This window comes from Astyanax mexicanus, chromosome 8 (genome assembly GCF_023375975.1).
Source record: "Astyanax mexicanus isolate ESR-SI-001 chromosome 8, AstMex3_surface, whole genome shotgun sequence".
Classification (NCBI taxonomy): Eukaryota; Metazoa; Chordata; class Actinopteri; order Characiformes; family Acestrorhamphidae; genus Astyanax; species Astyanax mexicanus.
In genome coordinates, this window is record NC_064415.1 from 11167083 (window position 1) to 11192500 (window position 25418).

The window sequence follows — 25418 nt, forward strand, 5'->3', positions numbered from 1 at the left end:
GAGCATTGTGATGCACCTTGCACAGAGTTTAAGATAGGGCTTCTTGTCTTTATGGTAGTGTGTGTGTGGTGCTGGTACGAGTGTGTCAGGCACATTATTGCATTATTGCTGGGGCTTTTACACACCTTTCACACCATTTTGGTCCCCCATTCAAAACAATATCAAGCTGAGAGCAGCTCTGTGGTCAGAAACTGAATATTGGGATGCTGGTCCATGCTCAGCTCAGCAGTGAAACCAACATGGTAGTGTTTGGGTTGGTGTGTGTGTGGTTGCGTGTGTTTCATGGGTTTTATAAGGCTCATACCAGGCTTATGAAACATTTTTGATCCACTATCCAAAAATACCCAGCCAAGAGCGGCTCTGTGGTTAGAAATTGACCACTGATGAAAGGCTAGAGAACAGCTAACATAATCTGTGTTGGCAGATGAGCTACAGCACAACTGAGGCTTCTAATAGAGTGGCCAGTGTGTGGAAGTGAATGTCACATACACCCAACCCATTCAGAAATGGGATATTCTTTCTTATATATATATATATATATATATATATATATATATATATATATATATATATATATATATATATATATATAGATAGATATAGAGAATATAGTGTATACTGACATTTTCTATATATATACTGTATGTTGTTATCTAATAAGCATTTTTTTCTCAGGTAGATATTTTTGCCTTTGATTATTATATGTATATATACACTGTACAGTATATGGTCAAATATTATGCTGCACCCATTGCAAATATGTTTGCACACAAACATATTTGTTAACTCTCTGTAGCATAGAACTGTACTGTACAGAACGTGACTTGGGGCTCCGAGTGGCATACATATTTTCTAGAACTAGTATAATGGAACCAAAAACATTTAATTAAAGCATTTTTAAATTGAAAAATTAAACAAAGCAATTGTTAAATGCTTTAATTAAATGTTTTAATGCTTTTAATTGTTAAACAGATTTGTTAAAGCTAAAATACACTTTTACAAGGAGCTACCTTTATCTCGAGGACTAGTCCAGAAGTCCTACTTTCTCTAAATAAAATCAAGATGAACAAACACAGATTCACACACTGTACTGTAGTGATGCTCTAAGGATGTTCTGTATATGTCACATAGGAACTAAATGAGTAAAAATGATGGACAGAATGCTGTAAGAAACTTTATAAATCTTCTAAGGGCCTGTGAGACACACGTTACTATGGGCTTACTTTTGGGTTAAAATAACATAAAAAAGAACTCCAGTGTAAAATGGACTTTGAGTGTAGTAAAACATGATTCAAAAGTACTTGCATTTGATGAATAGCACACCTCCGTTCTCCCACAGCGTTCTGAGATCCAGAAATTTTAACAGTTTGTCCAAACACCCTTCAGACTGGCTGACATGGAGCATAATTTACCCCGATAAATCACTTTTTCCACCGTTATCCAGCTCAAAGTAGCTCCACACCTCCTTACCAGAATCTGGAGAGCCCTGACATTTAAAACGAGGCATAAATAACTTAAAAAGTGCACAAGTAGCTTATTAAACAAAACTGTTTACATCCTATAACGCTAGCTTCAGCTCCGAGCTCCGCCATTACTGTACTGAGACATATATATACACAGACTCCGCATAGCATAGCAGCCATGCCAGAAGGCAGGCTATGCATTTAAATACTTATATACATTAGTTATTAATGCCTCGTTTTAAATGTCAGGGCTCTACAGATTCTAGAAAGGAGGTGTGGAGCTATTTTGAGCTGGATAACAGTGGAAAAAGTTATTTATCAGGGGAAATTATGCCCTGTGTCACCCAGTCTGAAGGGTGTTTTGACAAACTGTTAAAAAAAATTCTGGATCTCTGAATGCTGTGGGAGAACGGAGGTGTGCTATTCATCAAAGGTAAGAACTTTTTATCATGTTTTACTACAACAAAAGTCCATTTTACACCAGAGTTCTCCTTTAAAATGCGGACAATAACTGATTCCTCCCAAAAGGTCTGTAGTCTAGTTATATTCCTATCGTTTAACAGACTAGAAACTCTTGACAGTTCTGAAAAGCCTAAGTATCTGTAGCAGGTTTCTTAGATTACGGAAGGCTCTGTATCGAGCTGAGTGGTTGATGTCCAGAAATAAGGCTGGACACCCCTGACCTGAACAAATACAAAGGGATGTGTGATGTAACAGCATACTAGTGTTTAAATGTTTAAATGTTTCATGAGACACACACAATGATGCTTATGTAAGGCACATTTCTGACTCATCCATTGATCTGGACGTATCTTACACTTTGTGGACAGAAGTATTGGGACACCTGCTCATTTATTGTTTCATCTGAAATCCAAGGTATTAGAAAGGACTGTTTACTGCTTTTGCTGGAGTAAACTTGACTTTCTACTCGTTTTTTGGGGCATTGCTGTGAGGATTTGATTGCATTAAGTGAGGTCAGGGTGTTCAGCTCATATCAAAAAGTATTGGATGGAGCTCCACAGTTCCACTGCTCCACAGCTCAATTCTGGGGAGATGTTCTGTAAGGCACAGTGCTAACAGGTTCATGTTTATCCTACTACTGGAGAAAAGAAAAGCTGTGTGTTTGCATTCACACGTCTATGTCCAGCTTACAGTTTTTTGAATTTGCTTAAGACCCTATATCTGGAATTGTCTTTTTTTTTTTTTGTCCAAACTTAACACGCAGCTGCCCAAATCACATACACAACATGCTGAATGTCTCACATCTCAGGATTTTTTTTTTACTCAAAGCTCTGTAACCTCTTGCTAGAATGATATTTTTGCTTTCAAAAAACATAATTTTTTATGGTTTTTAACCAAAAATCTACACGCTGAAAAAATGATTGATTGTTCAGGGCGCCACTCTGCCATAACAGCTACAGATATTTAGCTCTCTATTCAGCTTTGGAAAAAAAATAAAAGACCACTTCAGTTTCTGAATCCGTTTCACTGATTTTGCTATTTATAGGTTTATGTTTGAGTAAAATGAACATTGTTGTTTTATTCTATAAACTAGTTCCAAATAAAAATATTGTCATTTAGAGCATTTATTTGCAGAAAATGAGAAATGGCTGAAATAACAATAAAAGATGCAGAACTTTCAGACCTCAAATAATGCAAATAAACCAAGTTCATATTCATAAAGATTTCAGAAGAGTTCAGAAATCAATAGTTGGTGGAATAACCCTGTTTTTTATGTATCTTGGCATGTTCTCCTCCACTAGTCTTACACACTGCTTTTGGATAATTTCATGCCACTCCTGGTGCAAAATTTTAAGCAGTTCAGTTTGGTTTGATGGCTTGTGATCATCCTTCTTCCTCTTGATTTTATTCCAGAGGTTTTCAATTCGGTAAAATAAAAAAAACTCATCATTTTTAAGTGGTCTCTTATTTTTTTTTCCTAGAGCTGTATATTGGCCAGTTAGCTCATTTCATGTCATTTTGAATGGCTGTGTTTTCATATTGAAATCTTTGATTTTATGTCAGATTCTTGTGTGTTCTGCAGAGAATCATGTTCAGAGCTTTTAAAAAGTGCTGTTTTGAATTGCAAAATGTGTGTAAAGCAAAAAAAGAAGATTATAACTTCTTCTGTGTGTCAGTTTCAATAATTGTGCGACACATGTCATTTTAGTGTGTCAGCAACTGGAAAAAACTGTAATAGATTGACTGCAATAGATGGAATTTGGGCTACATATACCAGGTTTTGGGTCTTAGCAAGCACAAAAAGCTGTAAAGTAATTGAGTAATGCGTTAATTTGAAGGGTTTCCACTAGGGGTGTGCCATATCGTATCGTACGCAAAAATATACATACATTCTTTTAATATGGTGAACGATATTATATCCTGAAATATGGTACCATATCCGCCACCCCTATTTATCACATCAGGGTACTACTTTTTTATTGTTTTTAGCAAAAGAAAAAAATCACACTGTTCTCATTTCCCATTATATATCTACTATTTTATGTTAATTCTGGATATATGGAGAGATTTGGAGTGCTTTATTATTAGCATCATGACATTCTGGATCATTGACTTCTAAAACAAATCTGATCAAATTTTTGTATTTTTTAATATCTCATTTAGGGGTGTGCCATATCATACTGTATGCAATAACAAAATTTAATTAATTTTGTTGCAGTAGTGTATTTTTGAATGATTTATCAATATCGCAAACATACCATGAAATATCGTGATATTATGTAAGGGTCATATCGCCCACCTCTAGTTTCCACAAATATTTGGAGATTTATTGTGTGTGTGTCTAGCAGGAAACTGCTCATCGCTGTGTAACAATGACAAGGACTTAGAAAATATTCACAGGTGTCTTTCTGAAGCAGGCAGTGTCAGGTAATTGTAATGGTGCTCCAGTTAATGCAGGTTTGTGTGTGTGTGTGTGTGTGTGTGTTTACAGTGTGTGGCCGCGTTCGCCGTGTCTGCTGTTGCTTCCCAGTGGGAGAGAACTGGCAAGCCCTTCAATCCTCTGCTGGGTGAAACCTACGAGCTGATCAGGTCAGTGCTGGTCACGTGACGTTCTCACGCTGCCTCTGGGAACTCATCCCAGACGTGCTGTACAGACACTGACCTGGTAGTGTAAACTGTCAGTGATGCACACTGTCTGTCATCTATCATTTTAATAATGGGAGCATGTTTATCAATGAACATGGAAAAAAACTGTGTATTGTATTTATGATAACATGGAATTTTCATAACCCATGCTCTAATTGCATTGCTGTTGGGGAACTTTGCATCCTCATAGCCATAATTTTATGCACCTTTTGTTGAGAAACCAGTGAACACAGGTAATCAAATATAAATACAGTATTTTAGCCTATCCTAATGAGCACTAAATAAAGAATATATATCAATGTACCAATGTGGCCAATGTAAAGTTTGGGCACCTTATATTGTTAGGTCTCTAGTTATAAGCTATTCATGGGTCATCACTGGATTCCAGACACGTTCAGAAACCAAACAACTGTAGCAGAGACTAATGGCATTTCCTATTGGAAATTAACATCCTGAGAACAGGATTTTGCTTTGTGTGCATTTTTTTATTTCTCCTAGCTCTTTGGAATATAGTAAAAAAAAAAACTTTGGCAAAAAAAAAAAAAAATTGTCTTGATATTTGTTAATTTGAAAAATATTGATCCTTACCATTTGGCATCAAAATGACCCAGTTATTCCAAAAACAAAATTGTAGCTTTCTGCAATATGTAAAAACTAGTTTAAATTTTTTACTTGGCCCATGTTTCTGTCTCCCATGCCAGACAGATCTGGCCAATCAGAGGAGACAATGTGCTTGCGTGATTTACTGGTGCACATTTTGGTGCTTTTAAGTTTATGCCTGTGTGAAACTAAACCAAACAGAGGGAAAAAGCTCCAAATAAATAAACTCATCATAGACCCAGATAGATCTAGACCATAGAAACCAACTACAGGTGTGAAAACATTATTTTATTCTCAAATTAAGTTCTAATTCAGAAATCCTTACAAAAAAGGTGAAATGTTCACAATAAAGTAAAAAAAAAAAGTTTCCTCTATTTAATTTATCATGTATTCTTTATTCCAGCACCCCAAGTTGGTTTTAACTCCCCTCAAACATACAAGTATATACTAGTATTTTAATGAACACCACTCATACAAATATAATTAAATAAAAAAAAATACATTTCTTACATTCATACTTTTATTTATATTTAAATATCCACTATATTAAATTGCATCTTAAGAAGAACAAGTGCAGTTAATCACAGAATATTGTTGGGATTATGTTATATTATATATGTTTTTTTTTTTTTGTATCTACAATAAAAAAAAAAATAGAAAAACATTGAATGAGAAAGTGTTCCCAAACTTTTGACTAGCACTGTAATTAATTTTATTTTTATTTAAAAGTATTAAAAGTGAACTGAACCCTGAACTGAAGCTGAATCTGTAGACATTACAGTGCACTCTTACACTCTGTATCTGTCGTTAGGGAGGACCTGGGCTTCAGGTGGGTTTCTGAGCAGGTGAGCCACCACCCTCCCGTCAGTGCGTTCCACGCTGAAGGCCTGAAGGACGACTTCCTGTTCCACGGCTCCATTTACCCTAAACTCAAGTTCTGGGGGAAGAGTGTGGAGGCGGAGCCACGTGGCATCATTACCCTCGAACTGCCCAAGTGAGTTCAGCTGGCCTTTTATCTGCACTCGGATTACACTCAGTCCTGCCAAGGGAAGTGCAGCTGAGAACATGCAGCTGGAGATGCTCCGATATAGGAATTCTGGGCTATTGCTGAAATCCTTTATATGTACAGGTGCATCTCAAAAAAACAGAATATCATTGAAAAGTGCTTTTATTTCAGCCAATTTAAAATGAAAAACTCATATATTATATAGATGTATTACACACAGAGTGATCTATTTTAAGCGTTTATTTCTTTTATTGTAGATGATTATGGCTTACAGCCAATAAAAACCCAAAAATCTGTATCTCAGAAAATTAGAATATTATATACAGCTCTGGAAAAATGTAAAAGACCACTTCAGTTTCTGAATCAGTTTTTCTGATTTTGCTATTTATAGGTTTATGTTTGAGTTAAATTAACATTGTTCTTTTATTCTATAAACTACGGACAACATTTCTCCCAAATTTCAAATTAAAAAAATTGCCATTTAGAGCATTTATTTGCAGAAATAACAAAAAAGATGCAGAGCTTTTAGACCTCAAATAATGCAAAGAAAAACATATTAATAAAGTTTTAACAGTTCAGAAATCAATATTTGGTGTAATAACCCTGGTTTTTAATCACAGTTTTCATGCATCTTGGCATGTTCTCCTCCACCAGTCTTACAAACTGATTTTGGATAACTTTATGCCACTCCTGGTGCAAAAATTCAAAAATCCAGCAGCTTGGTTTGATGGCTTGTGATCATCCATCTTCCTCTTGATTATTATATTCCAGAGGTTTTCAATTTGGTAAAATCAAAGAAACTCATCATTTATAACTGGTCTCTTATTTATTTCCAGAGCTGTAAGATCAATTGATACTTTTGTCAGTGTGGGCAGTCTGCCAAGTCCTGCTGGAAAATGAAATGTTGTTTCCCAGAAAATCTCTGTATATTGACTCATTAAGTATTTTTATCTGCAGACACAATGAAGCTTACACCTGGACCAACCCCACCTGCTGCGTCCACAACATCATAGTGGGTCAGCTGTGGATCGAGCAGTACGGCAATGTGGAGGTGATTAACCATAAGTAAGGGCAAGTAAGATTACAGCACCTCACCACTCACGACTCGACTGATTCTCCATTAGATAAAATACCTTCACACCTCACACCCTCACTCTACAGCTACCTTCAGCACACGTCAGAAAATAGCCTGTTCTTCTGCAGCTTCTGCCTAATTAATCACACCCAGCTGTTTACAGCGCATTTTTATAAACCTGTCAGAGTACAGCCCCGGGAGCTTTTCTTCTAACACTGATATCAGCATTACGCAACAACATCTACAAGTCTGCTTCCTCTGTGTGGAAAAGAAAGTTGTTATTCTGCCTGCAATTTCTCGTTTCATTCTTTTTTAACAGGACTGGAGAAAGGTGCGCTCTGACGTTCAAGTCATGCGGCATTTTCGGCAAAGAGCTACACAAAGTGGAGGGATATATACTCGATAAAAGGTAACAATATTCGTTTTCTGTTCAATTTTTGTTTATTTTTTTATTGAAATCAAGTTATAGCCAACATTTTTGATGCATAGCTAGCGTTAAGCTACATTTTGACAATATTTTGTTCTAGAAACAATCTTTAAAAAGATTAAATGATACTATTGTCATTTTAATACAAACATTTTATGCCACTGATATAATAATGAAGTAAGAATGCAATTCCACTTTTTCATAGCGTGGAAGACTTTTAATTGTTAAGGATGCTGAGACATTTGAATGGGAATATAATGCTTGTATACCCTATATCCGTATTTTTTGCACCATTAGGCACACCAGATTATAAGGTGCACTATTAATAAAGGTCTACAGTATTAAAAGGCACATTATGCAACACTAGTAAGGAACAGGGGTGGTAAATTAAGTAAAGCTAAGCTAAGTAAACAAAACTGTAATAAAAAAAACATTTTCTTTTAAATTCAAATGAGCACTGGATGTTAATCTACACAAATTTCGGTACCACTTTAAAATAAGACTACCTTTATAAAGGGTTTCTAAATGGTTTACAATTAGTTTATTAATGGTTAATAATTAGGTTGTAAATGCCTTAAAATCATTAATAATCAGTTATAACACATACGTAGAAAGGGCAACAATATAGACAGTTGTGGGTTTACAATTGGGCAAATAACAGGTCATTGTTATGTCTACGTATGTGTTATAACTGATTAATTATTTTTAAGGCATTTACAACCTAATTATTAACCATTAATAAACAAATTGTAAACCATTTATAAACCCTTTAAAAAGGTAGTCTTATTTTAAAGTGGTACCTAAATTTCTCTATTGAAAAATGTTTATTTGTGTGAGTAAAGTGCTTCTGTTTATTTACTGTAAGGTTAGCTTTCTAGATTTTCACTAAGGCTGAGTGCAGCAGCATTAGCATTAGCAGCTAACTGCTAGCAGGATTTGTAAATACTGCCTGATAGAGCTACACTGAGGAATCCTGAGTGTTTCTGTTAGCCGGGTGATGTTAGCTGGCAGTTCGTCTTACGTAGCTTGCTTTAACACAGCACACAGTAAAGGCTACAGTTCGCTAATTTTCACCAATGAACGGTAAAATAAAAAAGAGCTAGCGCTTAGCGCGGTTAGTGGCTAATGCTAATACTGCTTCAGTCTCGCTGCACTTAAGCAGAGTGGCTTTACTGCTCCTTTACGCACTGATAAAATTCATACATAAGGTGCACTGGATTATAAGGCACACTGTCCATTTTGGGAAAATTAAAGGATTTTAGGTGCGCCTTATAGTGCAAAAAATACGGTAAATGAATCATAATGATCGTAAACATTTACTTTAATGGGTGGTTCTAGCTAAGCAGACACAATGGGCAATATTGAGGGCAGCAAAAATGACTGAGGTTATGTTGATATGCTGTTAGTTTACACTAATAATCAGGCCCAACATTGGCAGCCTGGCAAACCCATGTATCACTCCCACAACCTTCATGACTTTAATGACCTGGTGCTGTAACTGCTAAGCCACCATTGCCCAACAATAAGCTGTAAAATATATATTTTTTGATATATTACTCAGATGAAGAACATTTTTCATGTATCTGACTCACTCTACCTCTAAGTTTTTTTTTTTTGTGTTAAAAATGGAAAAGTGTAAGTATTTGACTTCAGTTCAGGAGCCCCAGTCTGTTATATCATAAATCCTCCTGTGCCATCTTGTGAATACTGACATAAAAATCCAGATATTGCTTTCTAAATATGTTAGTCAGAGCTGATCCGTGAGTCACGGTGTGTCTGTGTAGGTAGCGTCCAAATAAAGTGTTCCTGAGATTGCGTAATTACTTTTTCATACATAAGTTTTGAGTTCGGTCTAGAATGGAGGCTGAATGTTGAATATTTTTCTCTGTACTTTGCTTTACAGTAAAGCATTTGGTAATTCAAGGTGAAACTTTACATGCATTGTGTGATAAATATGCAGAAGAGATGCTATCTTAATTATTGTTTAATTATCTGTGTAGAAAAGCAAAAAAGTAGGGTCTGGATGATATATTTTCTGGATTTTTGTTATTGTAAATAACGTTTTACATTTTAATATCTCAAGTTTAGTCTTCAATAATAAAAAAAAAAAGATTTTGCTGGAAGAATTTTAAGCACACCAAAATGCATCACAACAAATCATGTCAGAGCGTTCTCTTTGCTGATTGGTCAGATCTATCTTGGGCAGAGAGAGAAAGTAAATACAGGAAGAAGTAATTATACCATCTTAAACTACACCTGCAGAGCCATTTATCTGCGGAGTACATCTGTCAATTGGGTCAGATCAAGGTAGGTTTCCCTGCCACACTGTAACTGTGATTTCTGTCTGACCCCAAATAAACAGCTCCAGGGTCTGTTTGGAACCAGACTAAGACCACTTCCTCTTAGGGCTCCCTGTGTAAATGTTATACAGGTGTAAAAACACATAAAGACCAGTATAAATCCAGCTAGTAGCAATAGATTAAGACATGTTTTGGTAATATACTTTAGAACAGGACCAGGACCTTACTATATAAAGGTGATTCAAAAGATTCTTTAAACAATACCATTGAAGAACCATTTTTGGTTCCCTAAAGAACATTATTTGTAGTAACAGTACTCATTTTTACAAGTGGGCGGAGCTGACATTTGACATTTTTTATGACTACAGTTACACCCAAGATCTGTATTTTCTATATCTGATAAATGATTGACACCCAAAATTTTGTGCAGCATGGTGACTTAGTGGTTAGCATGTTAGCAGTCCCTTCCAGCACTGGGGTCTTGGGTTCAAGTCCCTAACTGGGTGGAGTTTCCATGTTCTCCCTAATGTGTCACCTATTCTAAAATTCTAATATTCTAAAATGACCAAGAACAACGTAAATGCAAGTATTTATGTAATGAAACAAGAAAAGGAACAGTAAACCAAGAATATAACACAAAAACCAGATAAACATACAGAAAGGGCTAAAGCTCTAATCAGAAGAAATTGTGAAACTGGGACAGATAAAACAAACAGGAAGAATATGGAACAGACAGACAGACAGACAGACAGACAGACAGATAGATAGATAGATAGATACTTTATTGATCCCCGGGGGGAAATTCTTGGCATCCAGCAGCAGGTTACACAATACACAAAGTTAAAAAAGATAAAATATAAAGATACATATAAATACAATCAAATAAGAAATAGAATATACAGTGTAAATGTACAGTCTTCGTGTGTGTGTGTGTGTGTAATGGAGATGGAGAATGGAGGTAGTGCAGTTGAACACAATAGACAGTGAACACCAGTTGATGTGCATAATGTGAGGATAACTGATGTCAGCCAAACAGAAAGTGCAAATACACAGTTATATAATAATTTAAATTAAATTAAGCAGTGCAAAAGATACGTAAACAGTGCAAAAGATACGTAAACAGTAGATGAATTAACTAGTGAATGAACTACTAGTGCAAAATATGGTAGAACTATAAAAAGTGTTCTAGGCATCAGCAAGTCTGAGAGTGTGTCCATAGCTGGGGGTGTGTCCATGGTGTGGCCAGAGTGGCCGGAATGAAAAAGTTTCACAGAGTCTTTAGTTTGCTGTGCTGAGAGGAGTTGAACAGTCTTATGGCCTGAGGAACAAAAGACTTTCGGAGTCTGTCTGTGGAGCAGGACTGGGACAGCAGTCTGCCGCTGAATGAGCTCCTCTGCCTGGTGATGGTGCTGTGCAGAGGGTGGTGAACATTGTCCATGATGTTCAGCAGCTTACTGAGGGCTCTCCTCTCTGCCAGTGGTGTTAAGGACTCCAGCTCTAATCCCAGCACAGAACCAGCTTTCCTCACCAGCCTGTCCAGTCGTCCAGCATCCCTCTTGCTGATGCTGCCTCCCCAACACACAACAGTGTAAAAGAGGACGCTGGCTACCACAGACTGGTAGAACATCAGCAGGAGTTTCTGGCAGATGTTGAAAGCCCTGAGCCTTCTGAGGAAGTACAGTCTGCTCTGAGCCTTCCTGTAGAGGGAGTCAGTGTTCACTGACCAGTCCAGCCTGTCGTCCAGGTGCACACCAAGGTATTTGTAGGATTTGACCACCTCCACGTCAACCCCCTCGATGGAGATTGGCCGCTGAGCAGAGGGCCTGGACCTCCTGAAGTCTATGCACATCTCCTTGGTTTTGGAGATGTTCAGCTGCAGATGGTTCATCTTGCACCACATCACAAATTCCTCAACCAGGCTTCTGTACTCCCTCTCATCATCATTACGCACACACCCCACAATTGCAGTGTCGTCAGAGAACTTCTGCATGTGGCATGACTCCGAGTGGTATTTGAAGTCTGATGTGTACAGTGTGAACAGGACTGGAGAGAGAACAGTCCCCTGTGGTGCTCCTGTGCTGCTGATCACTGTATCAGAGGAGCAGTCCCTGATCCTGACATGTTGTGGTCTCCCAGTAAGGTAGTCAGTGATCCAGGTGACCAGGTGCATATCCACCTCCATCTCCATCAGCTTGTCTCTCAGTAGTAGGGGCTGGATGGTGTTGAAGGCACTGGAGAAGTCGAAGAACATGACCCTCACAGCACCTCCCCCCTTGTCCAGATGAGAGTGAGCTCTGTGCAGGAGATAGAGGATGGCATCTTCCACTCCCACCTTTTCCCGGTACACAAACTGCAGTGGGTCCTCAGCATGGTGGACCTGAGGTCTGAGTTGGTCCAGCAGCAGTCGCTCCATGGTCTTCATCACATGAGATGTCAAAGCAACAGGCCTGTAGTCATTCAGCTCCTTCGGGTGTGCCTTCTTGGGAACAGGAATGAGACAGGTTGTCTTCCATGTGGCAGGAACTCTCCCTATACGCAGACTCAGGTTAAAAACATGTTGGAGGGGCTCACCCAGTTGAACAGCACAAGCCTTGAGCATTCCGGGGCACACTCTGTCCGGGCCAGCTGCCTTCCTGGGGTGAAGTCTCCTCAGCTGTCTCCTGACCTGGTCAGCAGTAAAGGTTGGTGGACTGGAGGAGATGATTTGTCTGCCAGTTGATAGTGTTGATGGTGGTGATGATGAAGATGGTGGAGGTGAGGGTGATGATGGTGCTGATGAAGATGGTGGAGGTGAGGGTGATTGTGCTGATGGTGATGAAGATTATGATGGAGGAGGTGAGGGTGGTGGTGGTGGTGGTGATGATGATGATGACGGTGATTATGTTGATGAAGATGGAGGGGAGGGTAATGGTGGTGGTGATGAAGATGGTGGAGTTGGAGTTGAAGGTGATGGAGATGGTGGTGATGATGGTAGAGATGGAGAAGATGTTGGTGATGCTGCAGGAGGGTAGGAGGAGGGGGCAGCAGGAGCAGGACAGTCAAACCTGTTGTAAAAGTTGTTGAACTGGTTTGCTCTGTCCACACCGCCATCTACTGGGTTGCCGTTGTTGTTCTTGCACCCAGTGATGGTTTTCATTGCACCCCAGACTTCCTTCATGTTGTTGTCTTGCAGCTTTCTTTCCACCTTCTTCCTGTAAGACTCCTTGGCCTCTTTAAGACGTACCTTGAGTTCCCCCTGTACGCGCTTCAGCTCTACCAAGTTTCCGTCTTTGAACGCCCTCTTCTTTTGGTTGAGGAGGTCCTTGACGGAGCTGGTAATCCAGGGTTTGTTGTTTGGAAAGCAGCGTACAGTCTTTGTGGGAACAGCAACATCCATACAGAAATTCAAGTAGTCCGTAACACAGTGAGTCACCCCCTCAATGTCCTCACCATGTGGGTGCAGCAGCACGCTCCAGTCAGTGGTGTCATAGCAGTCCCTTAGGGCTTCTTCTGCTTCAGGAGACCAGACTCTGAATGAGCGTGTGGTAGTGGGCTGCCTCAGTACCAGTGGTTTGTACTGAGGCTGCAGGAACACCAGATTGTGATCTGATTTCCCCAGCGGTGGTAGTGGAATAGCCCTGTATGCATCCTTCACATTAGCATACAGCAAGTCTATGGTCCTGTTTTTCCTGGTGGGACAGTCCACAAACTGGAAAAAGGCAGGCAGGGTAGAGTCCAGCGTTACGTGATTAAAGTCACCAGTGATCACATAGAAGGCGTCAGGGTGCTGTGTCTGCAGCGCTGCGACGGTGGAGTGGATGACGTCACACGCCGCCTGCACGTCCGCTCTCGGCTGGATGTAAACACACACAAGGATCGCGTGAGAGAGCTCCCGCGGCATGTAATAAGGTCGGAGACTCACCGCTAACAGTTCAATATCCCGACAGCAGATCACCTCCTTCACGTACACATGTCCAGGGTTGCACCATCTGTTGTTAATAAACAGCGCGATTCCTCCACCTTTCCGCTTCCCGCAAAGCACCGGGTCCCGATCCGCCCTCACTGAAGAAAAGCCGGGTAGCTGCACGTTAGCATCCGGCGTGTCGGGGGTGAGCCAGGTCTCGGTGAAACACAGCATGCTACACTCCCTGTAGAGCTTTTGATTCTTCACCAGACAGGCTAGCTCGTCGGTTTTGTTGGTCAGTGAGTTAACATTCCCCATAACCACCGACGGAACTGAGGGTTTGTACCTCCAGCGCTGCTCCGACTTCTTAGCCTTTAGCTTAGCCTTTAGCATAGCGCCGGCCCTGCAACCTCGGTACCTCCTTCTCAGATCATCCGGTATTGTGTGGACAATGCCCCCACGTCCCGCGGGTCGGAGGGCTAGCAGTTCTTCCCGGGAATAAACACGTATTCCTCGCTGCCCCGCATATTTACACCAAAAATATCCTTAGGATATAAATAAGATGCACACTAGACGTGTGTAGTAGCACAGAGACGATAAATAAACGTAAAAAAACTCAGAAAAACACACAAAGAGACGGAGCTACTGGAACAGGCAGCCACTCGCGTCGGCGCCGGAAGTAGTGACAGGATGAGAACGTGGCACGATGCATTCTTCCAGGATGGACGTTGTTTCTGGTTGAGAGTATGCTGTGTGCTATTGGCTGCCGCTTCTCAACAGTGTGTGGATGAGTGCTGAGTATAAATGGCTGTGTGTACAAAACAAAGAAGAAGAAACCTGATTGTAAAACGTTCTTGTGTTTCTAGAAAGGCGCTAAATAAGTGTAACTACATCATGCCAATCAATCAATAAATGACATTATAGCTTTAATCAATCAAAACTGCTCTTCATGATTGAAAGCTAAATCATGCTAACTGCTCCCCAGTAGACAGATCCAGCCCTGTCAGCATCTCTGACTGAATTACGTCTTTAAAAGCTGCTGCGTTTACAGTTACAGTGTGGCAGTGAAACTGAATGGGAAGCTGTTTGAGGTGAATTAGCATTTCTGGGTTTGGTCTGTGTGACGCAACATGCTGTCATGTTTGTACAGCAAGAAGAAGATCTGTGCCATCTACGGCAAGTGGACGGAGTGCCTGTACACCGTGGATCCAGCTACGTTTGACCTTCACAAGAAAGCAGATAAGAAACCTGCTGAGGAGAAGAAAAGCAGTAAGCAGGTATGAGGCTGGGGAGCATGTGGTGACCGATATGTAACCTGTCTGGGTTGGAGACTGAATCAGAGAGGCCTTAGAGTCACCTACAAACCTTAAAATAAGAATTTAAAAATAATTCAGTTCTCTGTTTGCCCATCAGTCCACACAACCTTAGGCCACATAGAATACCAGTTAGAAGTTTAGACACACCTTAAATTCAGTGTTTTTTTTTCCATAATTGTTAAAGTTTCTGAATTGTAGATTAATATGTCATTCAAACATATGGAATTATTTAGTATACAAAAAGTGTTAAACAAACCAGAATGTGTTTTATATTTTAGATTCTTTAAACTAGCACCTCTTGCTTAGAAAACAGCTTTGCACACCAGTCAGCTGTATGAGGTAGAGTCACCTGGAATTCAGGCTTTCAGTTAACAGCTGTGCTGAACTTGTCAAGAGTTAATAACTTAAATTTCTTGCCTCTTAATGTGTTTGAGAGCATCAGTTGTAACGTCATGAAGAGGAAGAGTTGGTATACAAAGAATAGTCCTATTTGAGTAAAGTTCTAATTCATATTCTAATGTAACATTGTGATGAAACTGGCTCTCATCAGGATTGCCCAAGTATTCATTTACTATGTTGGAAAAAAAAAAAACATTGAACGAGAAGATGTGTCCAAACCTTTGACTGGTAATGTATATTATAGGTGTCTTAATTTCATTGAATTATATAACATAACTTAAATTGAATAAAAAATTATTTTAGATCTTAAAAACATTGTTGCAGCTGGAAGCTCTGTGCCATTTAAGGGTTTAACCATATAAGCATTTTGTTGTTTCCGCTTTAGAGCAGTGTGGATGAGGAGCCTGAGGAGATGCCTCCTCCAGAGGCCGAGACCGTTCAGGTCATTCCAGGCAGTGAACTCGTCTGGAGGATATCCCCCAGACCCGATAACTCAGCTCAGGTAAGAACTACTGAGGAGAAAAGGAGAACATTTTAAAGTGCTCCACTGTCTATTGTATGTCACATAATTTCTCAGATAGCATGAATAATCAGCTGAGACCTGGAAAAGGACATGCAGAACTGGGCCAAATGTGGTTTAAACTCAGAAACCAGAGAGTTGGCAAAAGTGCCATATTTTACTTGGCAAATGGGGTTATGGCACATGTGGCTTGGGTCGATTCCTTGTATTATATTCAGCAACTGGGGTGTTAGCACATTTAGTTTGGATCGATCCCTGATTTATATTTAGCAACTGAGCATTTAGCACATTTGTCTTGGGTCAATTGCTGTATTATACTCAGCAACAGGGGTTTAAGCATATTTGTCTTGAGTTGATTCCTGTATTATACTCAGCAATCTTGGTGTTAGCACATTTAGTTTGGGTCGATCCCGGATTTATACTCAGCAACTGGGGTGCTAGCACATTTGTCTTGGGTCAATTCCTGATTTATACTCAAAAACCAGTGTGTTACCACATTAAGCTTGTGTCTATTTCTGTATTATAGTCAGCAATCGGGGTATTAGCAAATTTGTCTCTGGTCGATTCCTATATTACACTCAGCAACCGGGGTGCTAGCACATTAGTCTTAGGTTGATTACTGATTTATACTTAGACACCAGGCTGTTAGCACATTTAGTTTGGGAATCATACTCAAGAACCAGGGTGCTAGCACATTAGGCTTGTGTCGATTTCTGTATTATACTCAGCAACCGGGGTATTAGCAAATTTGTCTTGGGTCGATTTCTATATTACACTCAGCAACCGGGGTGCTAGCACATTAGTCTTAAGTTGATTACTGATTTATATTTAGAAACCGGGGTGTTAGCACATTTAGTTTGGGTCGATTCCTGTATTATATTTAGCAACCGGGGTTTTAGCACAATTGTCTTGAGTCGATTACTGAATTATACACAGCAACCGGTGTGTTGGACTGTTTGGCTTGGGTCTGTTCCTGTATTATATTTAGCAGCCAGGGTTAGCTTGGCTCAATTCCTGTTTTGTACTCAGCAACCTGGGCTGTTGGCAAATTTGGCTTCAGTTGATTCCTGTATTATGCTCAGCAACCGGGGTTTTAGCACATTTGGCATGTGTCGATTCCTGAAATATACTCAGCAACTGGGTTGTTAACACATTTGTCTGATTTATACTCAACAACCAGGGTGTAAGCCCATTTAGTTTAAGTCAATTCCTGTAATATACTCAGCAATCGGGGAGTTAGCACATTTATCTTGGGTCGATTCTTGTTTTATACTCAACAATTGGGGTCTTAGCGCATTTAGTTTGGGTTGATCCCTGATTTATATTAAGCAACCGGGGTGTTGGCACATGTAGCTTGGGTCGATTCCTGTATTATAATTAGCAACCGGGGTGTTGATACATGCAGCACTCTGCCTAGATATGAGCCAAGCATTTGGGCCAGAATCGCACTAAGATTCAAACTGGAGTTGGTCTGATGCAACTCCGGCTAGACTTCTGGTTTCTGGAGTGATTTTTGCTTTCTAGAGTCACGTCAAAGATGTTAAAGATGTGTTAAAACATCTACATTTTTATTTCTGTTCTTCTGCAGTACTACGCCTTCTCCACGTTTGCCATGCAGCTGAATGAGCTGGAGGAAGACATGAAGGAGAGTCTGCCGACCACAGACTGCCGCCTGAGGCCCGACATTCGCGCCCTGGAGAACGGAGACATAGGTATTAAATGAAAATGTGATAGATTTCTGAGTCACTTATCAGTCTGTCATGTGGACAGTTCTAGCCAGACACTGCCAGTCACGATCATTATCACCCACTGTGCTGTCCACTGTGCGTGGTCATATTAACCTTCTATTATGTATTGCTGCTATGCATGACACCATAAAGGTTGGAAATAAAGTAATTAGCCTTAATACATTTTCTAATGGTATTTTATATCCTACTACGTTTTATCTATTTTTTATCTGTTTTGGGTTTTTTTTTATATTTTTTTGTCCACATCTTGTATACAATAATTAGGTTGTCATAGTTTTTTTTCTATTTTCTTTTTGTTTAGTTTTTTTTTTTTTGTTTATTTGTTATTTATATAGATTTGTTACATTTGTTATGTGTAATTTAATTATGATGCATGATTTATATTAGTTATTTATGCTATGTCAGTTGGACCACAGGAGGAATAACTGCTATAGCTAATGAGGATCCAAATAAAACAATAAAAAACAACCTCCTTAAACCTGTCAGGAAATATTGTACTGTATCAAGCTTCAACCATTTTTGTTGTAATAATTTTTTTTATGTAGTTTATAGGGGCGCTAAACTATGCAGATGTCAGGTTAATTCCACCATCACTGTTAATTAGAGATTATCTTGATTTAATGACGCAGAAACAAACTTGCAGGTGTTTTAACAGATGTATTTATCTTTAGTTAGGGAACTTCTGACTGAGTTTAGGTTGAGAGGACTGTCTGTACGCTCTGTATTGATTAAGGATGAGTCAAAACCTGCACACTGTTTCCTCTCAGATTCAGCCAGTGCTGAGAAGAAGAGACTGGAGGAGAAACAAAGAGTGGCTCGAAAGAACCGATCCAAATCCAGTGAAGACTGGAAGACAAGGTTAGTGTTTCCTCTTTTCTGTTTCCTCTCTTCTGTCTCTCTCTATTTCTCTCCTTCATTACACTGAGCTTCCTCTGCCGTCTATCTGTCACGTTATATGTTGACGTACTGTACATCACACTCACCCTGTATTACATGTGTGTAATCTGATCACTGCACTAAGCTGTGTGTCACTGAGTAAAGCCTGGGTAAACGCTGGTGTATACTGTAACAGCAGTTCCGGACCCGCTCACACAATACAGACAAGATTATACTGTATGGTTCTATGCATTTAAAGGACCCATATCATTTATAAAACCCAATTTTACAACATACCACTTCATTTATAGACCATATATAGATGTATAGGCAAACAAAAACCTAAAGAAGAAGAATTATTGGTGCAATTGTAGTGACAGCAATATAGCCAAAGCATTACAACAAATAAACCAATAAAAAATAATACAATACAAGCAACAATAATTACAAAGTAAGTGAAAACAGTAGTGAATACAAATATTAAAAATATATTAAAAATATATATTTATTTATCCCCATTTGTGCAATTTTTCGCTCTGGCTTTAGTGATAATTTGGTTTTGAAATGATTTCTAAGACACATACATATACACATCTGTGTCTTTGTTTTATGAATCCACTGATTTATATTCATTATTAATTGACCCACATTCTTTTTTTTCACTATGTCCAAAAAGAAACTCGTACGTCGGCCCCAGGTTTGAGTTTCTCTGCAGTTTGTGTGTGTTTGCTGTGCTTTTCCCGTGTGTTGCTGTGCTTTTCAAGCTCTAAATTGGGCTTTTCTAACTCACGGTGACTCAATATACTCTGTTTAAAGCAGAATTCTGTGGTTTGAGAATTATACTTTCTAAATTAAACACATATTTTGATTGCATTGTGTTTGAATTGATTTGGAGAGAACTGTTACTAAATTTAGCTATTGGGAGTAGAAATAGAGAAATATAAAGACTGCATGCCAGTTGTGTTTTTTTGTTCTGTACTTTTGCTCCCTCTACTGGTACTACTGAAGATCTGCAACAGTGGATATCAGTTTTACCCTGGATATCAGAGATCTGTAGAGCCATGCTGCCGTAACATCACATTATTAGGCCAGTGGTACTTAAAGGACATCAGTATTTAGTCCTTGGGGACCCAATCTGTTCAAGTCAATAATACATAAAATACTTTGTATGACTGATATTGCAAAATAAAGAGACACATATAAAATTATTAAGTGAAAAAGCACCTGAGACTCATGAGGTAGATTCACTGTTTTCTTTCTTTACAATTTTCTACATTGTAAATGTAATATTGAAGACTATATCAAAGCTATACAGGAACACAAGTGGAATTAGGGCTGCACGATATTGGAACATTTTTACACCGCATTGTTTTTATTTTAGGCTATAATATTGCAATATTAAACAATGCATGGCGTGACATCACCAGCCCCGCCCCCGCGTGCTGTCTCACGACAGACCCTACCCTGCCCGAGCCTGACTCAGAAACTGCCATTATGAGCCCGACCCCACCCATAAACCGGCTGTTTTTAGGCTGTTTGAATGAGCGAAATCTGTTCAGAATTATGTTAATAAACACTGCAACACTGAAGGAGCATAAACCAATTATTTAAGAAAAATGTTTAAGCACAGCTACACACAGCGCTTTACGTCAAAAGTACTTAGTTTTAGTTAATTAGTAATTCTTCAGAGAGCTTTATCATCTATCTGGTCCCCGCGTCCCGTGTTTTTTCTTGTGTTTTTCACCCTGGAGTCTCCGCTCTACACGTCGGCCCAGTGAGCGACTGACCTCTCCGCGGTGCACACCGGTCCGGCGAGCAACTAAGGGCGTTTTCACACCTGTAGTTCGTTTCTCTGTTTCGAATCAGTTAATGAGTTTGTTTACTTGGAGAGTTTTCTCGCTCTGTTCGGTTTCACATAGGCATAAATGTAAACGCACCAAAATGCGCATCAATAAACAACACGAGCAGCCTGTGTCCTCTGATTGGTCAGAGCTGTCTGACAAGGGAGTACGTTTAATATAAATATACGAAAAAAGTAAATATAGCGAGACGATTTTGTGTTCCAGAGCAAATATCTGTGCTTTGACACTGAACGCTGCACTTTCAAACACAGTGTTTCTACGTGCAGCGCAGATTTATACATAATAAACAGAGTTACGCGGCTGTGAGCAGTGAATGCAGCGCAGACGGCGCGTGCATGGACACAGTGTTTGTTCACAGCTGTGGTAATTAGCGTTATCTGGCAAATATATCAGTTTAAACTGTGCTTGCTTTATCAGCCGTTTAGCTCAAATAAATGGACTATATTTAATAGCTGGATCCGATCGAGACCGGATCACGTTCTCACCAAAGAGAACAGCTCCAGAGTTCGTTTGGTACCGGACCGAGACCAGCTAGAGGAGGAGGAGGTTCTTTTGATCCGCACCCGAGTGCGATTACTGTTTTCACACCTGCTCAATCGAACTGCACTAAAGTTACAAACGGACCAGAGTTCGTTTTAACTGGACCAAATAGTGCTGGTGTAAAAACGTTCTAAAGCGCGGCTACTTCACTGCGACCTCCCTCCGGCACACACTGGTCCGGCGAGTGACTGAAGAAACGTGCACCGCGATTACATCACCTGTTAAGCCATGGGGTTGCCTCGTGTTTACGCCCGCTCCCCCTCCCCACCTCTCGCTTCCTCTTCCCTCGCCCTTCCCGGCAGCAGACAGAGGCGGCGCTGCTCACCCAGAACTCAGAACAAGAATCAGAACATTGCAACATGACGTGCTTGTTTTTACTGACTTGGGTAACATCGCACGTCCCACGATGTGACTATCGCGAATGCGCATATTGCGATGACAATGCTTAAACGATATATCGTGCAGCCCTAAGTGGAATTCACACAACATTTTATTTACATTTATTTGCATTAAAAGTGCTCTTTCACATGCTCTGTGCAATTACACATTCTCACCAGAGAGGTCACTAAATCCCTGAATCTTGCAGATTGTAGCTTTAAGCTTTAAACTTTAACAAAGCAAAAATTAATTCAATAAAATAAAGAGTAAACAGCCTTGATGCTCAACTGGTACTCAGCCCCCCACCAGTTCAAATTTTCACTCTCTACGTGTTGAGAGCTAGGGTAGACAAGGAGCATCTGGGGTCCCTGAGGACCAGTTTGAGAACGACTGACTGGCTCAGACACCTCTCAGTTTTTAAGAGCTCTTGAGATTTGATCTGCCTGAGAGTGGAGAATCAGAGACATGGAGATGATGAGAGAATATCTGAGTGGCTCTCTAACTCTGGCTTAATGTCTTCTCCTTGATTTCCAGGTGGTTCAATCAAGGAGCCAACCCACACAATGGAGGACAAGACTGGCTATACTGTGGAGGCTACTGGAGCAGGAACTACTCGCAACTACCTGACATTTACTAACTTTACCACCTTCACACTTCTACAAAACCACTCATAATCCACTCCTGTGCATAACAATTCCCAGCCCGTTCGGACAGAACCGGCTCTAGTTATCTTGCATGTTCAATGAGAAGCAGTCCACTCGGAGCGGGACGGATAAGGAGAGGGCATACGTGTTCACTTGACCATTATCTCCAGAGCAGAACATGCGACATGGGCCATGATGATGAGTGCTGCTGTACCAGTCTTTCAAGCACAGTTAACCAAATCTGGTTTTGTATTTACGCACCACCTTTCTACAGTTTGCTCAGGTGGGAGACGGAGGCCGTTGTTCTTGAATATGCAGTTGTGTGAGGTGACGTTTGTGTATCCAGAGACTTGCATTGATTTTAACTTCAGAGAATAATTTCCATACATATCATATCAGAGTTCTATTTCAATAGGTGTAGCAAAACAACTGTGTAAATAATAAGAACATAGATGGTTGACTTAATGTTTAGACTTGACTTCCATTCACTGAATAAAATAAACAGTAGTCTTCTTTTTCTTAAAGTGGTAAAAAGCCACTTATAATCCTAGTAGCAGGCTAAAGTTGAGAAAAATAAAATTAGAAAAAATAAAATTCTAGTAACATTGTAAATGCTAGTTCTAGAGCTAGGCTAATCTTAATGCTGGGCTATAAAAAAGGAATGAATCTCTAAAGCCTTATTCAGTCTTTAGCCCAGTACTAGGTTTAAACAAACAGGCTCAAAGAAGTAGGTACTACTCAGTACGTAGGTACTAGGAGCCACGGATTGTGATTTATTAGGCCTAGATACTAAATGTAAAAGTAGAAGTTGCTTATAATATATACAGTAAAATACTGTAGAACTTTGATGGTGAATGCTGTAAAGCTCTTGAAGGTGTAGACTGAAGAATGTTTAGCCTAAAGATCAACCAATAGTACTGAAAGATTTCAGAGTTGTTAATTACAGATTGTTAATTAATAAAAGCATAGGCCAGGTAACTATACGAGGTGTCTCAAACGTAATGAAACACTAATACTATAAAATGAAAACGGTTTGGTAGATGACAATCCATTTTTTACAATATTGGCCTTGTCCAACATTGCTACTGCAGTGTAAGCATACAGGCTACATTAATTTGTGACTGGTATGGTGCAGTGGATAACAAACTCCACCTCCTGTCTGTGGGCTACCACATCATGTGTGAGACTGCGGTTCAGTTCCTGCTCTGGGTGACTGGATGCTGCACTACACCAAAAAATTCCTTGGGCAAGACATGTCGCTCTGGATAAGAGCGTCAGCTAAATGGCATAAATGTAAATGTATTATCAACCTCATCCAACATTGCCACCGCTGTGTTAGCACACCAACTACTGGCCTCTTCCAGCATTGCTACACCAGCTATAGGCCTCATCCCACATTACTATTGGTCTTGTCCAACACTGCTACTGCAGTGTTAGCACGCTGGCTACATATTATTATCAACCTCATTCAACATCACTACTGCAGTGTTACCACACTGACTACAGGCCTTGTCCAACATCACTACTGCCGTGTTACCACATCGACTACAGCTACTGCATTGTTAGCATGCTGGCTACCAACCTCTTTCAACATCACTACTGTGTTGTTAGCACACTAACTACAGGCCCCATCCAACATCACTACTGAAGTGTTAGCACACCCACTACAGGCCTCATCTAACATCACTACAGTGGTGATACCACACTGAATACAGGCCTTGCCCACATTACCACATTGCCTTGTTCAACATTGCCTCTGCAGTGTTAGCACACTGGCTACATATTATTATCAATCTCATCCAACATTGCTACATTGGTGTTAGCACGCCAACTACAGGCCTCATCTAACATCACTACAGCGGTGTTACCACACTAAATACAGGCCTCGTCCCACATTACTATTAGACTTGTCCAAAATTTCTACTGAGGTGTTAGCATACTGGCTACTGGCCTCATCTAACATCACTACAATGGTGTTACCACACCGACTACAGGCCTCATCTAACATCACTACTGTTGTGTTACCACACTGACTACAGGCCTCATCCAACATCACTACTGTTGTGTTACCACACTGACTACAGGCCTCATCCAACATCACTACAGTGGTGTTACCACACTGACTACAGGCCTCATCCAACATCACTACAGTGGTGTTACCACACTGACTACAGGCCTCATCCAACATCACTACTGTTGTGTTACCACACTGACTACAGGCCTCATCCAACATCACTACAGTGGTGTTACCACACTGACTACAGGCCCTGTCCCACATTACTATTGGCATTGTCCAAAATTACTGCTGCGGTGTTACTACCATGTCAGTAACCAGGCTTGCCCCACATTGTTAACGCTTCTTTGTTTTTGATGACTTGGTGGAAATTTATCAGGAAAGAGTAACATGAATCAGGCCACTGATTGTATGGTGGAATTCTCTACCAGTTTGATGTGTCAAACATTTACCTTCACATTAAAAAAAGTTGAATCCAAGATGGCGGTCATGTTGAATGCTGCTACATTGGTGACATGGCCGAACAGGCTTTTCCCTTGTCCCAAAGTTTGTGTCTGCCAAACTGTATTCATTTTAAATGTTTAATTAATTTCTTACATTTGAGACTCCATCAATAACTGTTATATTTGGGTTGTTTATCCACTTTCAAGCATTAAAACAACCAATATTCCCAATATTATACAGGTCTATACAAGTGGAACCTGTTTATCATAAAATGCACTTTTTCTTTAAACGACCCCCATGCCACACCCACTAATAGACTTCAAAATAAAAGCACAAAACAGTTTAAACTATGCAAAAACAAATGTCAGCAGTGTGCTTGGTACACTGACTAGACGCTCTCATACTCAGAGCATTTATTACTCTTTTAATTATCTCTGACTGCTGGATTCTGTGAAATTCAATTTGCTTTGAAATTAGCTGCAATTTCTCCTCTTTTGAAAATATTTATTAATATTAATATATATATATATATATCTAATAAGTTAATATAATAAGAGAGAATGCAAATGTGGATATAAGTCAGATGGGTTTTAACAAAAATTCACCTCAGTACCTTTAGAAGAGTTCTTTTTAGGAGCAGTATGGTATAATTAGCTACAGTAACCTGTACAGAGTGTACACTAGACTGCAGACGCTGTAGCATCTGAGCCCTGTTTTTGCACGTTTTTAACTGTACTGTAAAATCTTTGTGAATATAATAGGACAGAAATCAGCTGTTTGTATTGTTGCTAAATAAAGGCGTACTCTTCCCTACA

General features: G+C 39.7%; 1 protein-coding gene across 1 annotated transcript in view; it reads left to right on the forward strand.

Annotated features, from left to right (window-relative positions):
- LOC103030492 (oxysterol-binding protein-related protein 2) overlaps positions 1-25418 on the forward strand; it is an 86327-nt gene extending 60909 nt beyond the window's left edge. Inside the window, exons 18-26 of the mRNA XM_049482783.1 lie at positions 4417-4514; positions 5983-6165; positions 7135-7242; positions 7572-7661; positions 15013-15139; positions 15963-16079; positions 17686-17809; positions 18613-18703; positions 22036-25418. Of these exons, the coding sequence (XP_049338740.1) occupies positions 4417-4514; positions 5983-6165; positions 7135-7242; positions 7572-7661; positions 15013-15139; positions 15963-16079; positions 17686-17809; positions 18613-18703; positions 22036-22138 (1041 nt within the window). The 3' untranslated portion in view covers positions 22139-25418. The remainder of the gene's footprint in view (positions 1-4416; positions 4515-5982; positions 6166-7134; positions 7243-7571; positions 7662-15012; positions 15140-15962; positions 16080-17685; positions 17810-18612; positions 18704-22035) is intronic.